This window comes from Talpa europaea (genome assembly GCF_964194135.1).
Source record: "Talpa europaea genome assembly, chromosome: 5".
In the NCBI taxonomy this organism is placed as follows: Eukaryota; Metazoa; Chordata; class Mammalia; order Eulipotyphla; family Talpidae; genus Talpa; species Talpa europaea.
In genome coordinates this window covers 88,794,539-88,817,660 of record NC_140071.1, presented here as the reverse complement: position 1 = coordinate 88,817,660, position 23,122 = coordinate 88,794,539, and the positions used below count along the sequence as shown (strand labels likewise).

General features: G+C 40.7%; 1 protein-coding gene across 4 annotated transcripts in view; it reads left to right on the top strand.

The window, feature by feature from the left end:
* Positions 1–12,876: 12,876 nt before the first annotated feature.
* HERC3 (HECT and RLD domain containing E3 ubiquitin protein ligase 3) overlaps positions 12,877–23,122 on the top strand; it is a gene marked incomplete at both ends in the record, with an annotated part of 97,001 nt that continues 86,755 nt past the window's right edge. For all 4 annotated transcript variants that reach the window (XM_084233105.1, XM_084233102.1, XM_084233103.1 and 1 more), the window contains one exon: positions 12,877–13,102. In XM_084233105.1, the coding sequence (XP_084089231.1) occupies positions 12,877–13,102 (226 nt within the window). The remainder of the gene's footprint in view (positions 13,103–23,122) is intronic.

Below are 23,122 nucleotides of genomic sequence, written 5' to 3'. Positions count from 1 at the left end.
ACCTGCAACAACTGTGCATTGAGTCAGTTTCTGCGCCCTGGTCCCTGGGAATGTGCACGGGAACTCAGCTTTCGGTCTGTCGTGGGCACTGTTTCTTGGTTCCATTTTACTTTTTAAATCAGCCGCATTAGGAAGTATCTTAAATTTAGAGCTCAGCCTTCCAGGATTTTGCTTGCATTCGTTACATGCGGAATGCTTCAGAAAAGACGATTCCAGAGCTCTCTTCCATTTTTTTTTTTTGTGCCTTCTAGCTCTTTCCACAAATAGGAAGCTATTTCTAGAACCTTTCTTTTGATGATTTGATAACATTTAAGTGAGCCCATTTTTAACGCCAGACTGAGGAGAAAGTGAAATACAATGAGGATGAGCTGGTATTTTAAATGTAGGGGGTGGGGCGAGGGGGAGGTGAGTCGTCATGTTTTAGTAGGCAGATTACTGTGAAACTTTGTGCTTTCCTTTACACTGGGCGCGCGGAGGGGCTTGGCATTATAAATGTATAGATCAGAAAAGAGGAGTAATATACTGACTTCCCCTCCCTTTCGAGAAAAATAGATGTTACACGTTATTTTTTACCCCCTGAAAGTAGGAACCGTCTGGGAAAAGTACAATGCAGGAAGTAAGGAGGAAGGTTTGAAACCCCTTTGGCAAAAGATCTTTGCGCGGGGGGGGGGGGGGGGGGGTGGGTTGGGGGGGTTGAGGAAAAAAAAAAACACTAACCCACAGTTGACTGGAATTGACTTTATTTGTTCAATTAGTAGGTTTTTTTTTTTTTAATCTAAAGGTAAGATTCCAGCACTTTTCAAATGGTGTGGTTGGAGCCACTAGTTACAGCATTTCATTCTGAGGAACTTAATTAAATTCCTTAAGATTTGCAGAAAATTGAAACTTTTTTTGAGCATAATGAGAGTTGCACACTTACTGGAGAGGCAAGGTAGTTTTGCTTTCAGAAATAAAAATGATATTCTCCAAATTGAATGGGGTTTCATACATAATAGATAGAATTGAAGTTGTGATACTATCTTAAAGTCATGCAGAACTTTTAAAGAGATTTGAGGTGCTCTCAGCTGGTCTCATTTTGTTTTGCATGAAAGAGGATGTGGTGATGAGAAAGAAGGAAGAAAGCAGAAAGTCTTCATCACAGTTGTGGCCAAAAAAAGCTATGATAGAAAACAGTTGTGGGAAATTAAGTTTCATGGAAAATGAAGGAAAATAGAATGAATTATTTTTGAAGTTACTCTTTTTCTTTTAAGCAGATTATTTGAAAATTATTTTTACTTTTATATCTACTACAAATGCCAGGAATTTTTCAAGGTGCTATTTATGTCTCTAGTTGACTTTTATTTATTTTTTTTTAAAGATTTTTTATTTATTTATACAAGAACTGGTGTACAGGTCAGAGGCACAGGAGGGTGAGAGAATTCACCAGAGACAGAATGGGGCACAGAACAGGCAGACAGACTGAAGGAGCTGCTGAGAGGAGCAGCAGGCAAGACAGGAGAGGTCTGCCACGCCATGTGGGTTTCTCCCTAGCCGGCCAGGAATCTAACCCGCGCTGTAGAGGCTGCAGACAGCTTCACAGCGCAGCACTCAACCCACTGCGCCACAGGGGAGGCCCCTGTAGTTGACTTTTTTTTTTTTTTTAATTTTTTTTTATCTTTTTTTTTAAGATTTATTTATTTATTTATACAAGCACTGGGTACAGTCAGAAGCATGGGAGGGCGAGAGAATTCACCAGAGCCAGAGCGGGGAGCAGAGCAGGCAGAAGGACCGACGTACACTGCTGAGGGGAGCAGCGGGCGGCAGGAGAGGTCTGCGCGCCATGTGGGACCCTCCTCCGGTGGCCGGGGAGCAGCCGGGGATCGAACCGGCGCTGCAGAGGCTGCGGGAAGCTACGGGCAGCTTCTCAACCCAGCGCTCAACCGCTGCGCCACCAGGGAGGCCCTGTAGTTGACTTTTAAAGGTGCTGTGTTCGTAGTTGGTTAGTAGTTAACTTACTGGTCTTTAACCAAACTTCAGTCTTGAGGTACAGTGTTTGGGAACTATTCAAGCTTGCATAATTTAAAGATATACTTATTTTCAAAGATTTATTCATCTTTTTAGTTTCAGTGACATGAAAGTGCTTTGTAGAGTTCTGTGCTAATGCTAATCTTTTTTTTTTATCTGGCAGATCTGCAAGGTGAGGCCGAACCATTCTGACTTCTAGTCCAAATGCCAACTTTGTGACCTGTGGTGAGTTACTTAATTTCTGTGAACCTCAGTTTCCTCAGTGAGTGAGATAATATCTGACTTGCAGAATTGACAAAAGGATTCAACAAGATAATGTCTGTAAAGGATTCAGGTTGTATAGCTGCCTGGAGGGGGACACTAACAAATTCTTAATTATTTCCTTCTGCTGTGGTCTAGTGGAGAGAACAAGGAAAGCCCTGGAATTAGTGACTTAGTTTTTGGTCTCTGCTTCAAACACTTAGCTCTCAGAGGACCAAAGTTAGCTGGCCTTGAAAGGCCTCAGCTGCCATTAAAATGAGGTTAGGAATGAATGTTTCTTGCCTAGAGGTTGGCTCAGGTGGCTTTTTAGGGCTTTTTTTAATAAGAAGCTCTCTTTGATGATGTAACTCTGCCCTCTTTACACGTTTACTACATTTAGAAATAGTACTGATCAGTTGGCAGGGGCTTGGTTTCTATGTGTGAACCAGGACGTGAATTACTTTTGTTACAAAGCAGTGTGAACATGGGATAAACTCAGGCTAACTGTTGAGATTGCTTTATTCAACCCCTCCTATTGTGGGTAACAAAGTATTTCTACTGGTTGGCTAGAAATATCTCCAGTGATTTAGCTAATATGAGCTCAATCATATTAGAAGGTGCAACATCTTTTTTTTTTTAAGATTTATTTATTTATACAGGAACTGGCGTACAGGCCAGATGCGCAGGAGGGTGAGAGGATTCACCAGAGACAGAGCAGGGAACAGAATAGGCAGACTGACGAAATACACTGCTGAGGGGAGCAGTGGTGGTGACAGGAGAGGTCTGCTGCACCATGTGGGACCCTCACCGGCCAGCCGGGATCGAACCGGCGCTGCAGAAGCTGTGGACAGCTTCACAGCGCTGTGTTCAATCTCCTGTGCCACAGGGGAGGCCCAACATCTTCTTTAAACTTTTATTTTCGAAATTGGAGCAGTATATCTCAACATCTTAACGTTTAAGAAATGGTGTAGTGTCATGTTTAAGATAATGGGCTGTGAAATACAGTAGCTGAGATTTGAATCCATCCTTTGCGACTTATTTTCTATTTCAGCAACTTATGTACATGTTTTTAGGCGGGTGACTTAACCTCGGTAAACATTAAGGTTATTATAAAGAGTAAATTAAATAATCTATGTAAAGTTTTTAGCCTAGGCCCAGACACACAGTAGGCTTACAAAATAGTTACAAGTACTTTTTTTTATTCAACCACTATTTATTGAGCCACTACTAGATGCCAGACATGATTCTGGTCTCCAAAAATAGAAATAAACAAGAGGTTCAGTTCTTTCTTTGTGGAGATTATATTCCTCAATTCTAATATGATGGTGATACCGAGAATCACTACTATTTAATGACGGTTTTGACTGTCAAAGGCATTTGCTTTTAGATGTGCCAAAATGTGGAAACAGAGAGTACATTTTAGAATGAAGGAAATACATTGTTGTATTTTGTTTCCTCTCAGGGAATCTATTTAATAGTACCTGGAAAACAAAACCAAACAAATTGGGCCTCCCTGATGGCGCAAGGGGTTAAGACCCAATCTATGGAGCTATCTGCAGCCTCTATAGCATGAGTTTGATCCCTGGCCAGGGAGCTGCCCACATGGCGCAGCAGACCTCTCTTGACTTGCCCACTGTTCCCCTTAGCAGTGTATTTCAGTCAATTTGCCTGTTCTGTTCCCCACTCTGTCTCTGGTGAATCCTCTCAACCCCCATACCTCTGGCCTATACCCCAGTTCTTGTATGCATAAATAAATAAATCTTTAAAAATAATAATAATTTTTAAAAAATTAAACAAATTTTGATTTTGGGAGTTCCAATTTTCTCAGTTTGGGGTTCAGTTTCATTAGGCACTCTTCAAGCACCTAGTTTGCTTCTGTATTATCTGAGGACTGGAAACACGAAGATGGCTAGAACCGGTTTTTTCCTATGGAGAAGCTCCTAGGGTGTACATGGATGGGAAGTTGGGTTTGGAACAATGACTTGGTACTATATAGTATCAGAAATAGCGATACTATCGCAACAGTACTTTTGATTATTTTTTTTGTCAGCATAAAATTATAGATGTAATATCTATGTTAAAAAATAATTATGCAGGGGCAGAAGCAGAATATCAGCCTTATTATTGAAGTTGTTTTTGTGCTCCTTCCAGATTGTACCCTCCATCTTGACTGCCCCATAATCATCACCTTATATTTTGTATTGACCTTTTTTTTTTTTCTCTTTACCACCTCTCATTTTTTAACCTGCAAATGCTTGTTTTACTTGTGTTTTGACTTGGTATAAATCCATCATATTTTGAATTCCATGTCTTTTTTCTCCTCTCAACACTGTTTTTAAGGTTATACTGATTCTTTATAGATGAAGTTTATTTTTTACCATTGCAGAGTATTCTGTTAAATGCATAGACTACAGTTTATCCATTTTCTAATTGATGGATATTTGTGGTAATCTTGTTTTGTCTATATCAGACTATGCTGAAATGAACATTTTTGTTTATGTATCTTAGGACATATGCTCATGAGTTTCTTGTATTTTGTATAGTGTGCTAGCCATTAGCCATATGTGACTACTTACATTAAAATTAAGATGAATCCGGGCCTCCCTGGTGGCGCAAGTGATTAAGTCACAGCACTATGAAGCTATCCGCAGCCTCTGCAGCACTTCATGAGTTCGATACCCAGCCAGCCAGGGAACTAACCCACATGGCACAGCAGACCTCTCCTGACTCACTTGTTGCTCCCCTCAGGAGTGTATTTCACTCAGTCCACCTCTCTCTGGTGAATCCTCTAACCACCCCCCCCCCATCTCTGGCTTGTACCCCAGTTCTTGAATGTATAAATAAATATAATCTTTAATTTTAAAAAAGATGAATCGAACTTAAATATAAGTTAAAATTTCAGTTTCTAAGTTGCATTTTAAGTGCCCCATAGCCACGTGTGGCTACCATCTTGGACCATGCATATAGGTAACATTTTTGTCATTTCAGGATCTTCTCAGTGTCCAGGTTTTACTATCTTTGTATCTTCGGTTCTCAGTGGATAGTGCGGGAGCACTGTCGGTGGTTGACTAGTTGCACAGTACTGACCACATGCCTGAGAGTGAAATTGCTATGCTGTGGCATATTCACATCATGACTATAATGCCACATATCAACTGTGCTTAAGGTTCCAGTTGCTCTTTTTTTTTTTTTTTTTTAATGAAGTTAGCATCTCTGGAAATGGGATGCCCTTTCTTTCTTTCTTTTTTTTTTTTTAAGATTTATTTATTTATTTATACAAGCAGTGGGTACAGTCAGAAGCACGGGAGGGTGAGAGAATTCACCAGAGCCAGAGTGGGGAGCAGAGCAGGCAGAAGGACTGAAGCACACTGCTGAGGGGAGCAGTGGGCAGCAGGAGAGGTCTGCGCGCCATGTGGGATCCTCCTCCGGTAGCCGGGGAGCAGCCGGGGATCGAACCGGTGCTGCAGAGGCTGCGGGCAGCTTCGCAACCCAGCGCTCAACTGCTGCACCACTGGGGAGGCCCTCCAGTTGCTCTTTATCCCTAACTTAGTACTATCATGCTTTTCTTGCCAGGCAGGAATTGGTCAGGTGTCTTTTGAAGACTGTCTATAGCTCATGCAATGCCAGCAAGGTCATTCTTCTAGTTTCACAAAGCCCACCACCAGGGACCACCTGTAAGGAGGTCATCAGGGAAGAGTAGGAATGTGTCTGTGTGGCTAAAAGGTTCAGAGGACCAAAGTCCTGCTCAAGAGAAGGAGAGAAAGAAAACAGCCAGGACTGCATTCATATTGGTAAAACCTTCTCTTTGCCTCCTGTACCATTTTGACCTGTGATGGTAAAAATGTTGACAATAAAGCATGTCCTTAGAATGAATCTTCTTTGTTAGCACAGTTAAGTCTGCATTTGAATTTGGCTCCAAATTTGTTTAAAGCTTGGATTTGGGGAGTGCGTTCAGAGCACAAAGGCTTTGTACATTGCTGTTTCCTGCTGTTGAAAAAGACCCTTTCAGGGCCTCTCCTGGTGGCGCAGTGGTTGAGCGCTGGGCTGCGAGGCTGCCCGCAGCCTCTGCAGAGCCAGTTCGTTCCCCAGCCACTGGCGAGGGTCCCACAAAAAAAAAAAAAAAAAAGTAAAAAGAAAAAAGACCCTTTCCCCATATGCCGGTCAGGTAATGGCTTCTAAGCTGATTTAAAAGAAGCTTATCTCTGCCATAAATGAGATTAGAAGTCCTGTTTGAGTGTTATGTAGGTTTCTGTGACTTTCATACAAAGGAATCAGTTATTAGTCTGCTGAGTGCATAGTCTGATTAATAAGACGAAGTTTAGGAATTACAACTTGTCTTTTAGCATTCAGCTCACTTTGACTGACAAAAAGAGATTTATCTACCTCTCTTCCCTCCCCAGAATTTAAAAGAAAATGCATGGAAAAAACTTTGTTCTCAAATCCCCAAATGCCCTTCATGAAAGTTATGACAGATGGTGGTAGTTGCTTTGCTACTGTACAAATTTGGTGGAACATAGTTAATGCTAATTGCGGGGAGGGAGAAAGGAATCACACCTCCAACCTTTTTGGGAAACTCTCCTGATTGCTGAGGTCTCAGAGAAGAACCCAGGGAGAAGGGGTATCGGTGACTATAGAAGCTAACATCTGTTGGTCACTTACTGATGTATACCAGGCACCAGTTGAGCGCTGGGCATCTGGACATGTTTTACTCTCATTTGTCCTCACTACCCTGTCACCTCTTTCCACTGTAGACAGAAGACAGGTTTAGCATGGCTAAGTCTCTTTACCAAGCTTTCATATCTAACCTGTGATTAATTCAGTGCTTGAAATTTAGTACTTTTGATACTTAAGCCCCGCTGAGATGATACTGAATCTTTTACCAAGAATAGATGATGCAAAAAACTGGGACAGTATTAGGTGTGACATCGAGGAATGGACTGTTGTTCTTCCTTTTGTATTTGGTGGGGAAATAAGAGTCAGGAAGTGGAGAAGCTGGAATTGAGATGTCCTGGGACAGCCAAGCTGGGGCTCCTAGTTACTGAACTATAGTCTACTATACTCTTCTGCAGTACCTTCAAAACATAGTTGTATGGTTTGAAGGGAAACAAAAGCTTTTATTTCTCTAGAAGCAAGGGAGAGACATTGGTTGAAGAAAAATGGTGTGAGGCCCTGGGGGAACACAATGCTAGGTGATGAAGAACATTGCTGTAACTTGACCTTCAAGTTTATAGACAGCAGTAGCTATTAGATTTAGGGGTTCAATTAGAGTATATTTTTCACTCTGATTGTATTAATGACTGACTTCTCTTTAATGCACTGAACTTCCTGAAGCAAGATGATTTTAGTGCCTCCTGATAAAGTTTGGGCAGAGCCAAATGCTGATCTAGACCATATGTCAAATTAGAGTTAATAATCCATTTATCGGGATACATCTTATTTGTGGTTGGTATTTAATTACTTCTCTTAATAAGTCATTTTTATTTGATTGCTTGAAGATTGCCTTGCACTAACTCAGGTGTGAAGGAATTTTGAAGTTTTCTTAAACAAGTTGTCTTTTCATAAATGGTTTCTACTAGTCAATCAGAGATAAGCCCAGCATTCAGGCTGCCTACCCAGGTTGTATTTGGTCAAAGAATCTTGCATTCAGCTGACTCTAAAATGACTAACTCATACTAAACAAGGAACTGATAGAGCCAGGATGCCAAATTAATGACAAGTAGAAATACCAGATGGCAGCGGTGGGTCTAATGGTCATGGTGTTCTTGTAGTAGAATTTGCCCTGGAAACCAAGTTATCTAAGGTGATTCTTTAATTGTGGAATCTAAGCAAAGCAAGTGTCTAGGTGAATTTAACGACTAACATTTTGGAGTATGATCTACTATTTCCACTAATGCTCAATAATTACTTAACAGAGCACATTAATCAGGTTGACCAATGGTGTTACCCTTTCTCCTGGGACAATTCTGGGAGTTTTTAGAGGTTCTGACCCTTTGGCTGTCAGTTTTTCAGGTCCCTTATTACATAGCACACTGGTCAAGAGCACAGATTCTGGACTTCAGTCCTAGCTGTGCCTAGTTGTGTGATTTAGTGAAGTCACTTACTCTCTTATTCACTTCATTTTATTCTTTTTTTTGCTTCATATTCTTCATCTATAAATTAGAACTGATAATGAGTAACTTCTGTCTCATGGAAGATTAAAATGATTAATATCTGTGAAGTACATAAAAACAAGACTCAGAGTAAGCTCAAATCGACATATTATTGATGATTTATTTAATTATAAATACTATAGTCAGAAGTTTATTTCAAGTGATATAAATCCAATTAAAATAATCTTAAATAATTAAACAAATAAGGGACTTACTGGACTATCTATAGTTAATTCTTATTATTCATAGTATAACATGATAGTAGTTATGTTCCATGAAGTTGCTACAAACACTGAATTAGTAAATACTGAGCCATTAATCTTAGGGGAATATGGGGTTAGTTAGATTTTATTTTTATTTGTTTATGCATATAAGAACTGTGGTGTAGGCCAGAGATGTGGGCAGTAAGAGGATTCACCAGAGACAGAGAGGAGTGCAGAACAGGTAGATCTACTGAAATACTGCTGAGGGAAGCAGGGAGCGAGACAGGAGAGGTCTCCTGTGCCATGTGGGTTACCTCCCTGGCTGGTGATCAAACTCATGTCGCAGTAGCTGGTGATAGCTTGATAGTGTTGAGACTTAAACCCTTGTGCCACTGGGGAGGCCCCAGGGTTAGATTCTTATTGAGAGTGTCTGGCCAGTGTTATGTGTGTGTGTGTGTTTAGGCACTTTATTACTATGTAGTTTTTACAAATGATGGCAATATTTCTTTGTAATAAAATGCAGTCAAGATGGGATTTTAACATTTCTGTGACTGGGGTAATGTGTCATTAAATTTTTTTGGCTCTTTCAGTCTCTCCACAATACCGTACACTACATGATCTAGTCAGTTATCATCTCTTAACTCCCCAGGTTCAGCCGCTTTTTCATCTTTTCCGTAGCTTCATTGTGCACTCACTATAGATGTTACTTTACCACTGTTGCAGAGTGCTGGCCATATGTACAGATTGGTGAGTTTCTCTTCCTTTTTTCAGATGTACCCTACAGTCGATTCATTAACATTGAACTCTCAGCCAGCGGCACTGTAACTCATGCGTCAATGAAGCTCATCTAACACATGTTTTTTCTCTGTAAGGTACATTTGTAGTCTTCTTATACTTAGGAACACTAGATGGCTCTTAGATTTATGTTTGGGGGCCATTTTAAACAGTGAAATTACCAACAAAAAATGTAGAAACATAAAAAATGTGGGACTAACTACACTCAGGAAGACCATGTGTTTACAGTATGAGAGTTGAAACAAGAAGGCAGAACATGTATTTTTCAGCATTGCACAAAGGATAACTCAACATTTTCTCCTCTCCGCACATGTCTGGGAATGACTGCAAAATACTACAAATACTGGTTTTGGAGTTACAGATAAGTTTAGACAAATGCACGAATATGGAACCTATAAAAACTGAAGAACAACTGTGCTTAGAAAGTGATGGTGCTGGCACCAAGCCAGGGGGGAATCCAAGGCTCAATCTACATTTTGGGGTTCTTTCTCTTTTCTTAGAACCTTCGTGGGTGGTAGATTCATAATGTACTGCAGGTATCTTTCATGTTGTGGGGAAGGTAGCTTCCAGCAACCTCCATTATCCTTCAGAGGCAAAAATGCAGTCTTCCATCAGAACTCCATGGAACTTAATGGAGAAGGACTCTTGTACAGTTGGAAGTGTATTGCTGTCCCTGCACCAATCACTATGGGCTTAGGGGTAGTATTTTCTGATTGACTTGGTGAGGTTCAGGCCCATCCTTATGAAAGAGATGGTGAAGTCCCAAGGAAGAGGGACTTGGGGAGAGATAATAGACAGGCATATAACATTTTTGAGGAATTTTTTATTTTAAAAACTGACCATTCTTGAGAAAGGTTGCAACTCTTGAGTTGGCAACTTTCTTTTTTTATCTCATGGCTTCCTACCCGCAACCACCTCTTTTTCATTGATGAGTAGTATTCCATCATATGAATATACTATAATCTTTTTTATCCATGCTCCTATTGATAGACATTTATGTTGTTGTCATTTTTGTGTCATGTGAATAAAGCTGCTGCAAACATGGTTTATAGATCTTTGTGTAGGTTTAGAATCATAGTAACTTGACAGCATATTTTTAGATACGTTATTTGTACTTGCTAGTTAAGAAGGCTTAATTCTACAGCTGCCTAATCTCATTCTTTCTCTTTCAGAAGGCAACTTTATTTTCAAGTTTTCAAAACATCCAGTATTGTATACTGGTTACAATTTAGTCATTCTGCAAATATTCTTTGTGGTTTTAGTCTTGTAGGTGACATACAGATCTCCCTGGGTGGCAGCATAGCCCAGTGGTAAGAATGTGGACATTGTGTCAGGCCTAGATTCATAGTCTGGTTATGTTCCTTCCAGCTGTGTGACCTTGGGCATGCTTCTTAATCTCTCTGAGCCTTGTTTTATCTGAAATTGAGGGTAAAAATAGTACTGATAGCATAGGATTATTGTGAAGATGAAATGGGATAATGGTATAAAATGCTTATTAGCATAGTGACTGATATATAGTAAGCACTATGATGTTGCTTATATAATTATTGGTGGGAGAGAGAACAAACTCATTAAATATTCAAAATTAGGAAAAAAATTGGAGTGGATGTAGCAATTGAGCAAATGAAAAAATGAAATTATGAATTGGTGATGGAATCTTGTTGGTCTTTTTAAACATATCTAATACCCCCCACCTCTGTTAGCATTTTCTCTCTCTACCCCCCTGTTATTGCAGTTAACTAAAAAAAAAAAAATTAAAATTAATGTATTTTTTTAGTTCTAAAGTCTAGACAAGGAGTGAAAATTGTGGGAAGAAGCAGAATTATCTGATAAAGATAGCAAATTGAAAATCTGTTGTATATTTTATTTGGGGCTGTTCTGTGCCTTTCCTGAAAGCCACAAAAGTTCAATGAATAAGTCAGATAGCATTCCTGTAGGTAATCAGACAATACTCCATTGTATGGAAGTGCCATGTTTTGCTTATCCTTTCATCACCTGATGGGTGTTTGGGTTATTTTCACCTATTGATGTCATGAATAATGCTATATGAACATTCATATGCAAGTTTTTGTATGGACATATGTTTGTGGTTCTCTTGGGTACATAGCTGGGAGTGGAATTTCTGGCTCATACAGGAAGTCTGGTTTAGCCTTCTGAGAACCTTTGAGACTGTTTTCCAAAGCTATGCCGTTTTACATTTCCACAAGAAGTGTAGGGGTGCTGCAGTTGCTCGACATCCTCACCAACACTTGACTGTTCCTTTAGGCTGTAGTCAATCTCATTGGTGTGAGTGGGTAGGGAGAGATGAGATTTTGCATTTGTTTGTGTCAGAGGGAAGCATGAATTTTTAAATGGTAGTGAAACTGGGCTAGAGTCAGCAGTAATCAGCCAAACTTGATTGAGTACCTGCTAAATCGAAGCTGTATATGTTATATTGTGGTACGTGTAGGCCAAATGAAGATTGCTCAGGCTTTTGTGCCGTTGGCGCCTGTGGCTGTCAACTGCAGCCTTGAATGCAGGAGGTGCCTGGGAGTGTGGGCTCGGGGTAAGAATGCCTGACAGTGGACACCTGGAGTATGGCATGTGTAAGTGGGCACACCTGGGCCGAGAGACTGAGCAAATAGGGGCAGTAGAAGATGGTGCGGCAGAGAGCAGCAGAGAACGGCTATGAGAGAATACCAGAGAAAGTCCAAGGAGTAAAGATTCGCCAGGGGCCCCCTGACCCCCCTACCTGCCCTGCATCTGGTTGCCTCACTGCAAATGGTGTAGAAAGATCATTAAAAGCCTGAAAAAGCTGCTGAGGGCTCCAGGACTCTCTTTTACCCGTCTGGCCAGATCCATAGATAACCTGCCCTGTGCTTTGTTGGCACACCAGTGTGTTGCAGGCCGACTGTGGCTGGAATGGTCCCCAGAGGCACGGAGGTCGAAAGTGAAGCTTGACTCAGATCTGGAAGAATATGTAAGGAGGAGGGACAGAAAAGATGACATATTTTTTTCTATTTCCTTTTCATTTCAATAGCGAATTACTATTGTGGAAGCTAACAACAGGGCACTTAAATGAGTTAATTGGCTCAACAATTTTTTTCTTAACTAAATAAGCAAAAAGTCAAAGGAAAAGTACAATAAGAAAGGACAAAGTGAAGTCATGAGGTAATTTCAAAACTGTTGTTGTCATAGTGCTTGGCAAAGGTTGCTTCAGCAAGTCTCTTGCACTCAGATTTCCTGGTAATCTGAAAACCACATTCTATCTTACTAAAACACGAAACTAACATACTTATATCAATGATTTTCAACAATATTAACTTGTATCTTTTTGAGATGCAGCGTATCTGAGGAATATTTTTTTTTTCAATCTGAGGAATATTAAGGCCAAAGTTAGTTTTGAAATTATTACATTTATTATTTACAATGATTTTCTCTCTCTTTTTTAAACCTTTTTACATAACTCTTTTCTAGGCTACATGACTTCCTGAAGGAGAAGAACAATGTTATGTTGGGGATATTGGTCTCTGGGCCAACCTGGGATCAGCACCAACCTGCAGGGGATTGTGGCCGAGCCACAGGTGTGTGGATTCATATCGGACAGAAGCGTCAAGGAGGTCGCTTGTGGAGGAAACCACTCCGTGTTCCTGCTGGAGGGCGGGGAAGTGTACACATGTGGTTTGAACACCAAGGGACAGCTGGGCCACGAGAGGGAAGGAAACAAGCCAGGTAAGTACACCCGGGGGTCTGCTGATCAGTGGCAAAGGCTACAGGAAAGGAGAGCCAGTGCAGACTACCTCACCTGGCCTTTACCTTTCAGGGAGCTTCTTTGGATAGTTCAAGGCGCCCCTGCTATTTAGAACCTTTGTGTCTAATTCAAGCTTTTTGATGCCAAACCAGACTTTTTGTTTTTCATCTTCTTTTGTTTTTAAGATTTATTTATTTATGCATACAAGAGAGCTGGGGCACAGGCCAGAGGTGCAGGGGGTGAGAGGATTCACCAGAGACAGAGTGGGGAGCAGAACAGGCAGACCGAGTGAAATACACTGCTGAGAGGAGCAGAGGCAAGTCAGGAGAAGTCTGCTGTGCCATGTGGGTAGCTCCCTGGCCAGTGATCAAACTCATGCTGCAGAGGCTGTGGACAGCCTCATTGGTTGCGTCTTAACCCCTTGCACCACCAGGGAGGCCCTGTTTTTCATCTTATTTAATAACATGCAATGTGAGTTCTCAGGGAAAGGAAGTTGAATAGTGAGTTTCGAGTTAGGGAAGTAGGTTTTGTCCCATAATTAAATGCTAAGACATGATTATTTTGTGAACAGGTTATCATCATACAGTCAATATCAAAAATGTTTCTTTAGTTTTTCCTAATTACCTGTTTATTTGTTTATTTCTGTGACATGCTTTTGTTAAGTACTTTGGGCTAAGAACTGTGCTTGGTATTCTGAGTAGAAAGATGAGTGAGAGATAATGATGATGTGACTGTGGGTTTTCCCTATTGGAAGGATGTGAGGTAAGTTGAAGAATATGTGGGGGGAGGGGGGATTTGGGGGAGGGAGAGTAGGAAATGTGAGTAGAAGTTCAGCGTGTGTGTGTGTGTGTGTGTGTGTGTGTGTGTGTGTGTGTGTGAGAGAGAGAGAGAGAGAGCGAGAGCGAGAGCGAGAGAGAGAGAGAAAGAGAAAGAGAGAAAGAGAAAGAGAGAGAGGGAATGGGTAGGAAGACTAACCTGTTGCATACCTGAGCATATTGTATCCAGTGGTAAAGAACCCGGGTATGAGGTGCAGTCCTATTATAGGGAACACTGAATAGTGGGGTGAGCCTGGTGATGAAGGTAGTGAGAGGATAAGTTAGAAAGGTAGGCAGCTAATTAGTCCTTAAGTTTTCATGTCTTTCATTTGTAACAGGTGTTGTATGCATAGGACTTTTTTTTTTTTTAAAGATTTATTTATTTATACAAGCACTGGGTACAGTCAGAAGCGCAGGGGGGTGAGAGAATTCACCAGAGCCAGAGCGGGGAGCAGAGCAGGCAGAGTGACAAAGTTCACTGCTGAGGGGAGCAGCAGGCGGCAGGAGAGGTCTGCGAGGCTTGTGGGACCCTCGCCCGGAGGCTGGGGATCGAACTGGTGCTGCAGAGGCTGCGGGCAGCTTCACAACCCAGCTCTCAACCTCCACACTACCGGGGAGACCCTGCACAGGACATTTTTAAAGTATATGGTTTGAATATGGTTTTTTCTTTTCACTTTTTCTGTCTTAAGAATCTTAAGTTTGGCCTTCAGTCTGAGTGTAGCATGGATCTATGAGGTATTTTCCCAGTCTTGGATTTCAGCTGTCTTTGGAGTCGTAGAGATGATGTTTCAATGAGTCTTTTGGTGAGAAATGACAATTTAGAGTTTTAAGTTGTGTCCGTGTAGTATTTGTCACACTACCATAGGCATATGGTCTGTTCTTTCTTACGCGCTGTCTTTTTCATTCAGTCCAAACCAAATCAAGGTACTGCTCTTTAAAAAACAGCCTTGCGTTTTTTTTTCCTACATGGTTTTACTTTTGTAGAAGGATGAGCTAATTTTTTCCTCTAATATTGTCTCCCTCTTTTCTTATATTTATTCCCTCCTTTAGCAAACATCTGTGTTTCATGTTTCCCTGCCCAAACATCAGTATTAATTTATAATCATTAATTTTATGGTGACGGTTAGAACTAAAGAGCCATGCTGGTCTGCAGCAAAGTATGTGAGGTATGATTTGTGGACTCCTTCCCCATCCTAAGCATCTGGCTTCCTTCATTGACGCTCTCCCTGAAACAGCCCAGCAGCCTGCTGACCCAGCATGATGCTCAGTGTCTAGCCTATGGGCCCTGGCCCTGGTGGTTTCAGAAAAGGGGTTTGTAGATGGCCCTGTGTGTACCTTTATCTGTACAATATGCCTGATACTACAGATTTCCTAATGTAAGTAGACCCTGTTGCTCACTAAAATATTCATGTAAAATTGCCACAAATGCATGAAGTTAGTAAATCCCATTCGTTATGTGTTTTACCAATTAAGAAGATACAGAAGTGTAATCTGTAACTAATATGGAGGTGGCAAGGAAGGTTTTTGACTTTTTTTTAAGTGGTTTTCATGTTGGGCAAAGTTAAAATCAGTGTTTCTGTCTTTTGTTAAAACTCTCTTGTGTCTTACATGATGTTCCTGCTCTTGCTGTTTCCCTCAGTGTGAGAGCCGGTGCCAGACTACAGCTAATATTTCCAGGAGGTTAATGGCAGATCACAGCCCACCAGTATGGTCCTTCCTCCAAGAATGTCTGTATTCAGCCAGAACTTAGAGATCCTGAAGGCCCACTTCACGCCAGTGATCTTGGAACGATTTTTATCCACCTGGCTAGTTTTTGAAGGGAGCATATGGAAACCAGGAGGAGGTCTTTTCAGCAGTCCTGCAGAAACAGCATGGTTAGAGTCAGACATACCTGGCGTCTTTGCCTTCCTATTTCTGAACCTCAGTTCACTCCTCTATAAATGGAGGAGACTTATTGTTCTAGTGTAGTTACTGTTCTAGTAACTAAGTTACTGTTCTAGTAACTTATTGTTCTAGTGTAGTTACACCAGGTTTGTCCTGCAGAGCCAGTTGCTCTGACGCACCTCACTTTACACCTTTGTCTTAGAACCTGCTGTGAGAAGTCAAGCTGGGGCAGCGGGTGGGAAAGGAAGTAAAAACTGTGCAGTATGATGATGATAAAGATCTGTCAAAGCTCCACAGTGAACATATCTGAGAACAATCTGACATTTTTCCAGTGGCGTCTGGACAGCTCCCAGGAGCCGTGGTGGGTGGTTCATGAGCCCCTGGCAGTGAGTGAGCCTCGTTAGGTAGCCGCTCTGCTTCTGCCTGAATAGTGGGTCGTCCGCCTCTCTGGCAGCTGCAGATGCCTGGAGGCAGGGCTTAGTTGTGGCAAGAAATTTGAACTAGTGCTAGGACAAATAAAATGATTTTTGTCATTGTTTTTGTTTACTATTTTTTTCTTTTTATCCTGCTTATTAGTGATCTAGATGAGGAAGGTGGGAGATGGGGGTACCACACAAGGTTTCAAAGAACCATTCCATTTACTCTGCCTTTGGTAGGGTCTTCAAGACCCATATGGGTTTTGGCTTCAACCACAGAATCTGGCCCATGCTTCTAATCTAAATTTGGAATAAGCAAGACTCTAGTATAAATTACAGTAGATTCCAGAAATTTCTGTTGTTGGTTAAGCTTGTCTGTTAATTATAAACTCCATAGCAGCTGCAGAACAGTGCCTCCTGAATGGAAAGATTATGTGGGTGGGTGCCTCCCTCTCTTCATTTAACGTTTTCATTGGTAGGTGTGTTCTAAATCAGGGTACCATTTGGGTTTATTTTTAATGAGTGGGAAAAAGAATGAGCTTGTTTTCTATATTTGCTTATTGAGAACCATCGTTTGGAGAGCTCCGAGGACTAGAGGTGAAGTCCATGACACAAGACCCTGTTTCAGATAGCAGGACTGATGCTGGCCCACAGGGATACTACCCCCAAACCCCTGTGCTATTTGGGGATTGAAGGCCACCTCTCCAGGGGTATGTCTCTGTGGGCACTGGACAGCTATGCAATTTCAACTTGATGTCATTGCCAGACCAAAGGACTTCAACAATATGAAGGATTGAAAAGAGTGAAGGGAAGGAAAGGTGGAAAGTGGTGATGCTCTCCAGGGTGCATCAGGATGAAACTCTTCTGTTTGATCATGGGCCTTGAATCTGTCCTGCCAACTATGAGATATCATTTTACACTGTCTCTGGCATAGCTGCAAGGTTCACACATGCATTGTTTTTCGAGGCTTCCTATACCTGCTGAGGACAGTGTCATAAAACATGCCACAATGATTTTAAACATTTCTTTTTTCCTCCTTGAGAACATCTAACAGTTTTCTGTTGCTTTTGCTGCTCCTGAGGCTACTGTGACCTCCTGTGACCTCCCTGTACTCCCAGTTCTCTGCTTCTTAGTGCTGCTCTGATGTGACCAACTTGGTGTGGCGGACACAGGGCATTTCAAGGACACATCAGATACTGAAACTCCTGGTTATGGGGCCTCAGATATTTTCCTAGTGTGTCAGGCAGCCTAGGGTTCTACCTTAGGTGTGTCTGTGACTCATTCATTTGCACTTAGATGAAAGGCAAAGTGGTCTATGATTCCCAGAAGCATTTTTCATGGCTAGACTATCAAAACTCCATCTAAGCTCAGTGCCCAGCTTTTTAAATTTTTTTTAAAGGTTTTAATGTTTTGTGTTTTTTTTTTTTTAAGATTTATTATACAAGAACTGGGGTACAGTCAGAGGCACAGGAGTGTGAGAATTCACCAGAGACAGAGTATGGAGCAGAACAGGCAGACAGACCGAAGATACTGCTGAGGGAAGCAGCGTAAAAGGCAGGAGAGGTCTGCTGCGCCATGTGGGTTTCTCCCTGGCTGGCCGGGAATTGAACCCGTGCTGCAGAGGCTGTGGACAGCTCAACAGAGCGCCACTGGGGAGGACCCTTTTAAATTAAAAAAAAAAAAAAAATTTTTTTTAAAGATTTATTTATTTATTTATTTATTTATACAAGCACTGGGTACAGTCAGAAGCATGGGAGGGTGAGAGAATCCATCAGAGCCAGAGGGGAGAGCCGAGCAGGCAGACTGACAAAGTACACTGCTGAGGGGAGCAGCGGGTGGCAGGAGAGGTCTGCGCGGCATGTGGGACCCTTGCCCAGTGGCTGGGGATGGAACTGGTGCTGCAGAGGCTGCGGGCAGCTTCGCAACCCAGCGCTCAACTGCTGAGCCACTGGAGAGGCCCTAAAAAAATTTTTTTTAAGGATTTATTTATGCATACAAGAGCTGGGTACAGGCCAGAGGTGTTGGGAGTGAGAGGATTCACCAGAGACAGAGTGGGGAGCAGAACAGGTGGATTAACTGAAATACACTGCTGAGGGAAGCAGTGGGTGAGGCAGGAGAGGTCTGCTGCGATCCCCTGGCCGGGGATCGAACTTGTGCTGCAGTGGCTGCAGATAGCTTCATAGTCTGAGACTTGTGCCACCAGGGAGGCCCCCAGCTTTTTTTTTTTTTAAAGTGGTGTTGGAATATTGCATATTCCTCTTTTTCTCTCATTCTCTCCCTCACATTATGATATGAACTTCATTGCCTGCTTTTCCCCCCACTTCCCCAAAGGGGATTAGGGCATTTTAGGATTATTACTAATTTTCTTATGTTTTGCCCATGAATTCATCTCTTAATTTCATCAGACACACACTTACAGAGCTGCATTATAGGGAGACTTTTGTACTGCCTCCTCTTTTTAGAATAAAGCAAGTAAACCAAATATGAATTTTTTCCTAAATATTTTATTTAGAAGTAAAGTGATTAAACATTAAGCAAATCTTGAAATACTTTATTAAATTAAAATAGAAACTGGTTGCTTATAGAAAAAACATGCAAAAAATTTTACCTTATTTTACCGTGCTTCACTTACTCCTATGGAGTCACATTGTCAGCTGCTCTGAATTCCCAAATTGGGGATTTAGCATAAACCTGTGTTTACTAGGGTCTGATTTTATGTCAACCTTCTGTAACCTTTTTTCCTGTCTCGGGTAAGCAAGAACTGTGATAGGTGCAATTATTTCATTTAATCTAATTTGATTGTATTAAATTCTTAAAATTAAGCAATAGACATCCCAAGAAACCTTTTCATAGCAACCCTAAGGGTAACAATGTATAAGCAGAGTAACATTTCTGTGCAACCCTGTTTGATTCATGCCAATGATTAGCTCCTTTAACTTCCTCCTGAGTTAGTTTCTCTCTTTCTTGTAGGTATTTAATCTTACTTACATTTTGTATCTAAGCATTTACATAAAGCCCATCGCCAGCTGCAACACTTCTCCCCGCTGTTTGATAAATGAGGTTTATAAAACAGAACATCTCAAAAGTGTCAGTTCTCAGAACCATGCTGACCCTGGTAGAAATTAACACTTTAAAGTGGTTTATCAGGTTGCTCTCCGGCATCTGAAGAGGTAACCTATCATGTTAACCACCTTTTGCTGAAGAACAAACTTAACTGAGCTGAGAGAAAATAGAAGAAATTCTACTAATGACTTCCTATTATTGAAGTGCGTGTTTTGCTAGATATAAGTCTGATATAAAAGACAGAAGGTACCATTGGTACCATATCTAGATCTCAACATTGCACTTGTTGGGGTCCCCGTCCCTCTCATTAAGCATGACAAATTGTACAGGAGGGTACAGAAAAGGCATTGTGATGTGATGATAAAAAAATATCAAACCCCATAATAAAAAGTAGTATCAAACCCCATAAAAAGTAGTATCAAAGTAGTAGTGTTGCCTTCTCTGGTGACTGAGAGGACAGCTTTGTGATCCAGAGACCTAGGAATAAGGAGCAAATGTTATTTAATAATTTTATTTTCTGGTGTGGCTAATCAAAAAGTTACTTTTTCTGTCTGGTACTCAGCCTACTATCCTTTAAAGTTATTTGAGTTTTTCAGAAAATATATACTTATTCATGAGCATACTCTTGAATAGGAAGTGTTATATTTGTGGCTTTTAAAAATTTGCAGTCTTTTAAATAATTAACACACTGCTTTTGTGTTGTGATGCAAGTGGCTTATTTGTTAACTGTAATAGTAGGTAACAATCCATATTATAAGCTCTCTTCATTTCCAGTGTGCTTATCATTATTAAGCTGATGAATCCTTATGATCATCCCATAAAATAGGTCAGTGTTATTATGTTGGGTATATGTAAAGGAAAGCAGAAGGGAAGTTAAGTTTCGATCTTGCTTAGGTACTGAGAGTTTGGTTTAATCCTAGAATTTTGTCCATGGGCATCTTCTTAACCTCTGGCTAGTCAGAAAGGCCCAAGTTTTTTATTCTCAAACTGTTTTTTTTTTTTGGGGGTTGACATTTAGTTTCAATTCAGTCCTTAAACAAAAAGGATATAAACTTGGCCACCAACAATCTTGTATTCTTTACTGCTGAAATACCAAATATGATCAGCTGCTTTGGTTAAAGGTGTAGAGAAAAAATTCCCTTTTCATGTTTAAAATCATTAGCTGACTGTCAGCATATTCTTTCATGCTCTTGAGTACCAAATTAAAATGGAGAAAAATCACATACGATAATTTATATCTCAGATTGAGGTATAATTTTGCTTCATAATTTGTCTTGTTGTCTTTGTTCCATTATTTTCTTGGATTATTTACTTCTTCCCATTCAGTCATTGGTTCAGCAGAAATTTACTGAGTGCTACATTGCTAGGCTTCCAATTTGTCCTACATGTTGTCAGAACACAGCAGATTAGTACCGAGGCTACCTTTGGGAATTTGTAGACTTGGTGGGAATAGATGATGTGTTCCTAGAAAGGGTATATAAAGCAGTCACTATGTGTGGAGACAGTGGTAGAAGTCCTCAGGGTGGCAAAATCCGAGTTGTCTGTAGTGAAAAGTTAAGTCTAAGGTCAACAGTATCATTGATTTTTGATTTCTAACCAGTGTCATGTTGAGGCATATATAAAGTCCAGGTTTTTGGTAGGATTATGAGCTTGGGGGAGGAGCAAGCGACAGCAGTTAAGCTTTGGGGATGGAGTCAGTGCAACTGGTTGTTGATTTTAGTGAGTTCACACTTAGTTCTGAATTTTTATGTTGCTATAACAATTTTGTTGTTTGGTGATTTTGATGATCTTTTGTCTAGTTTGTTCGTCTGTAATCATGATAGATTTAGGATAAGTAAAATGTTTCTAAATTTACCAGTCTGGATGAGAAATATGTAGTCAACTGACATTTTACATTTCTTCAAGAGCCACTGGAAACTTCGCCTTTTGAGTCAGTGCCCTTTGATAGCATGTAATCTTGAAGTCTTTGGTAACTCTCCAACAGAAACACTTTCTCATATCCTTGCAGACTTTGAATCACTTTTCACTATTATTAAGACATGTATCAATATCACAATTTCTGTAATTATTAAATGACTCACAGAAATTGCAATTGTTGTGAGTTATTTTAGAGTAATACTCAATTATGGAGTCAATATGATGAGTAAGATCATGAAATCTGGAGCCAGACTTCCTGGTTTGAAATCCTGGTTTCACTACTCACTGGTGGTGTGACTCTTACCCTCTCTGTCTCAGTTTCTATAGTTGAAAATGTGGGTAATAGTAATATCTTGTCGATAATAAGTAATTGTTGTGAGGCTCTAATAAGTTGGATATTAGGTATTTGGAATAATGCCTGGCCCAAATAAGCACTCACTGATAGTTGCTATCATTATTACTATTACTAGTAGTTACAGTAGTAGTCATAATTTATGTTAACACCTTCCATTACCATTTTCTGATTCTATTTTTCCAACATGTTAGCAAATCATTCCATGTGCACATTGGGGTGTGTGTGTGAGTATGAGTGTGGAAGGTGGAGGGAGGTGGAGGGAGGTGGAGGGAGAGGAAGAGGATGGCTGGTTCCCTTAACACTACAGGATCTGATGAATGGTGTATAATTTTAAGAGAGGGAGACGGAGTTAGCAAAGGTCAGGTCTTTAAGAGAGACTTCACCCATCATGCCAAGTTTTAGATTTTGAGCTTAAAGAACAGTCATCTTTATTTTCAATTTTTTGGGATCCTGTATATTATTGGCCCCAAGTAAAAAAAAAAAAAACCTTCTGTATTTTGGGTACTCTTTAAAAACTGATTATCTACATGTGAACATGCATACATATATCTTATCTCTGTTCCATGGTTAACATTGCTTCCAGAATTCTGGTCCAAAATTGCAAAGGTAGGGGAGCAGATTTTGCCACTGTGGACACTCTGATACATCTGGGGCTACTTTATGATGCTCTTCAGAGGTCTTGAAGTGGTTTGGCAGCAGTTAGCTGAGTGATTTTATTTTGCACAGACCCAGAAAATAGAGTACAGTCCACTGATGCTGATTCATCTGAATTCTATGGGCAATTACTTTAGGCTGTTAGTTAGTTTAATGACTCTGTGGACAGAGATAAGAAAGAATGTATGTAGTTTTCCTTTCTGCGTTTGAGATCACTTTCTACTTTTTTCCCTTTTTTAAGTAAAAAGGGCTTCTATCAGTCAAGATGCTTACAACTGGAAGTAACAACACTAAACTAAAATGTGTTATGAACAATGAATAAAATTTATGATTACACATAAGAAGTCTATACAGAGATATTTCTAGGATTGGTATAATCAGGGGCACATTGACATCATTCAGTGCTAAAGTGTTTGCCATTCTTCTGTTCTGCCTTCTTCAGTTTGTTAACTTTATTCTCTGGACTTGTCCTCTCATGGTCACCAGGTAACTGTCACAACTTGAGGCATCACATCCTCACAGCAACATTCAAAGCAAACAAAGAGTTACTGCTTCTCTTGGATCTGCTTTCAAAATGTGGAAAATCTTTCCCAGCACCTTCTACATACATCATCTTTTATTTCACTGGCCAGACCTGGGTCATGTGCCTACCCTAGACTATCATTGGCATGACTGAGTGAGATAGGAACTATCTGGTTGGCACAGTTGAGGCTCATCTCCTAGGCCTGGGAGGTGCCCAGCAGCTTTTAGGGTTCTGGTGCAAGAAAACAGTGGATAGTCAGTGGGTAAGCCAATGCCTAGTATCTTCTAAGACGCTGATGGAGTGTTGTGTGCAAAGTTGGAATGTTGACACCTTAAATAAAGTACAATTATGGATCTTATTTTTGCTCAAATTTT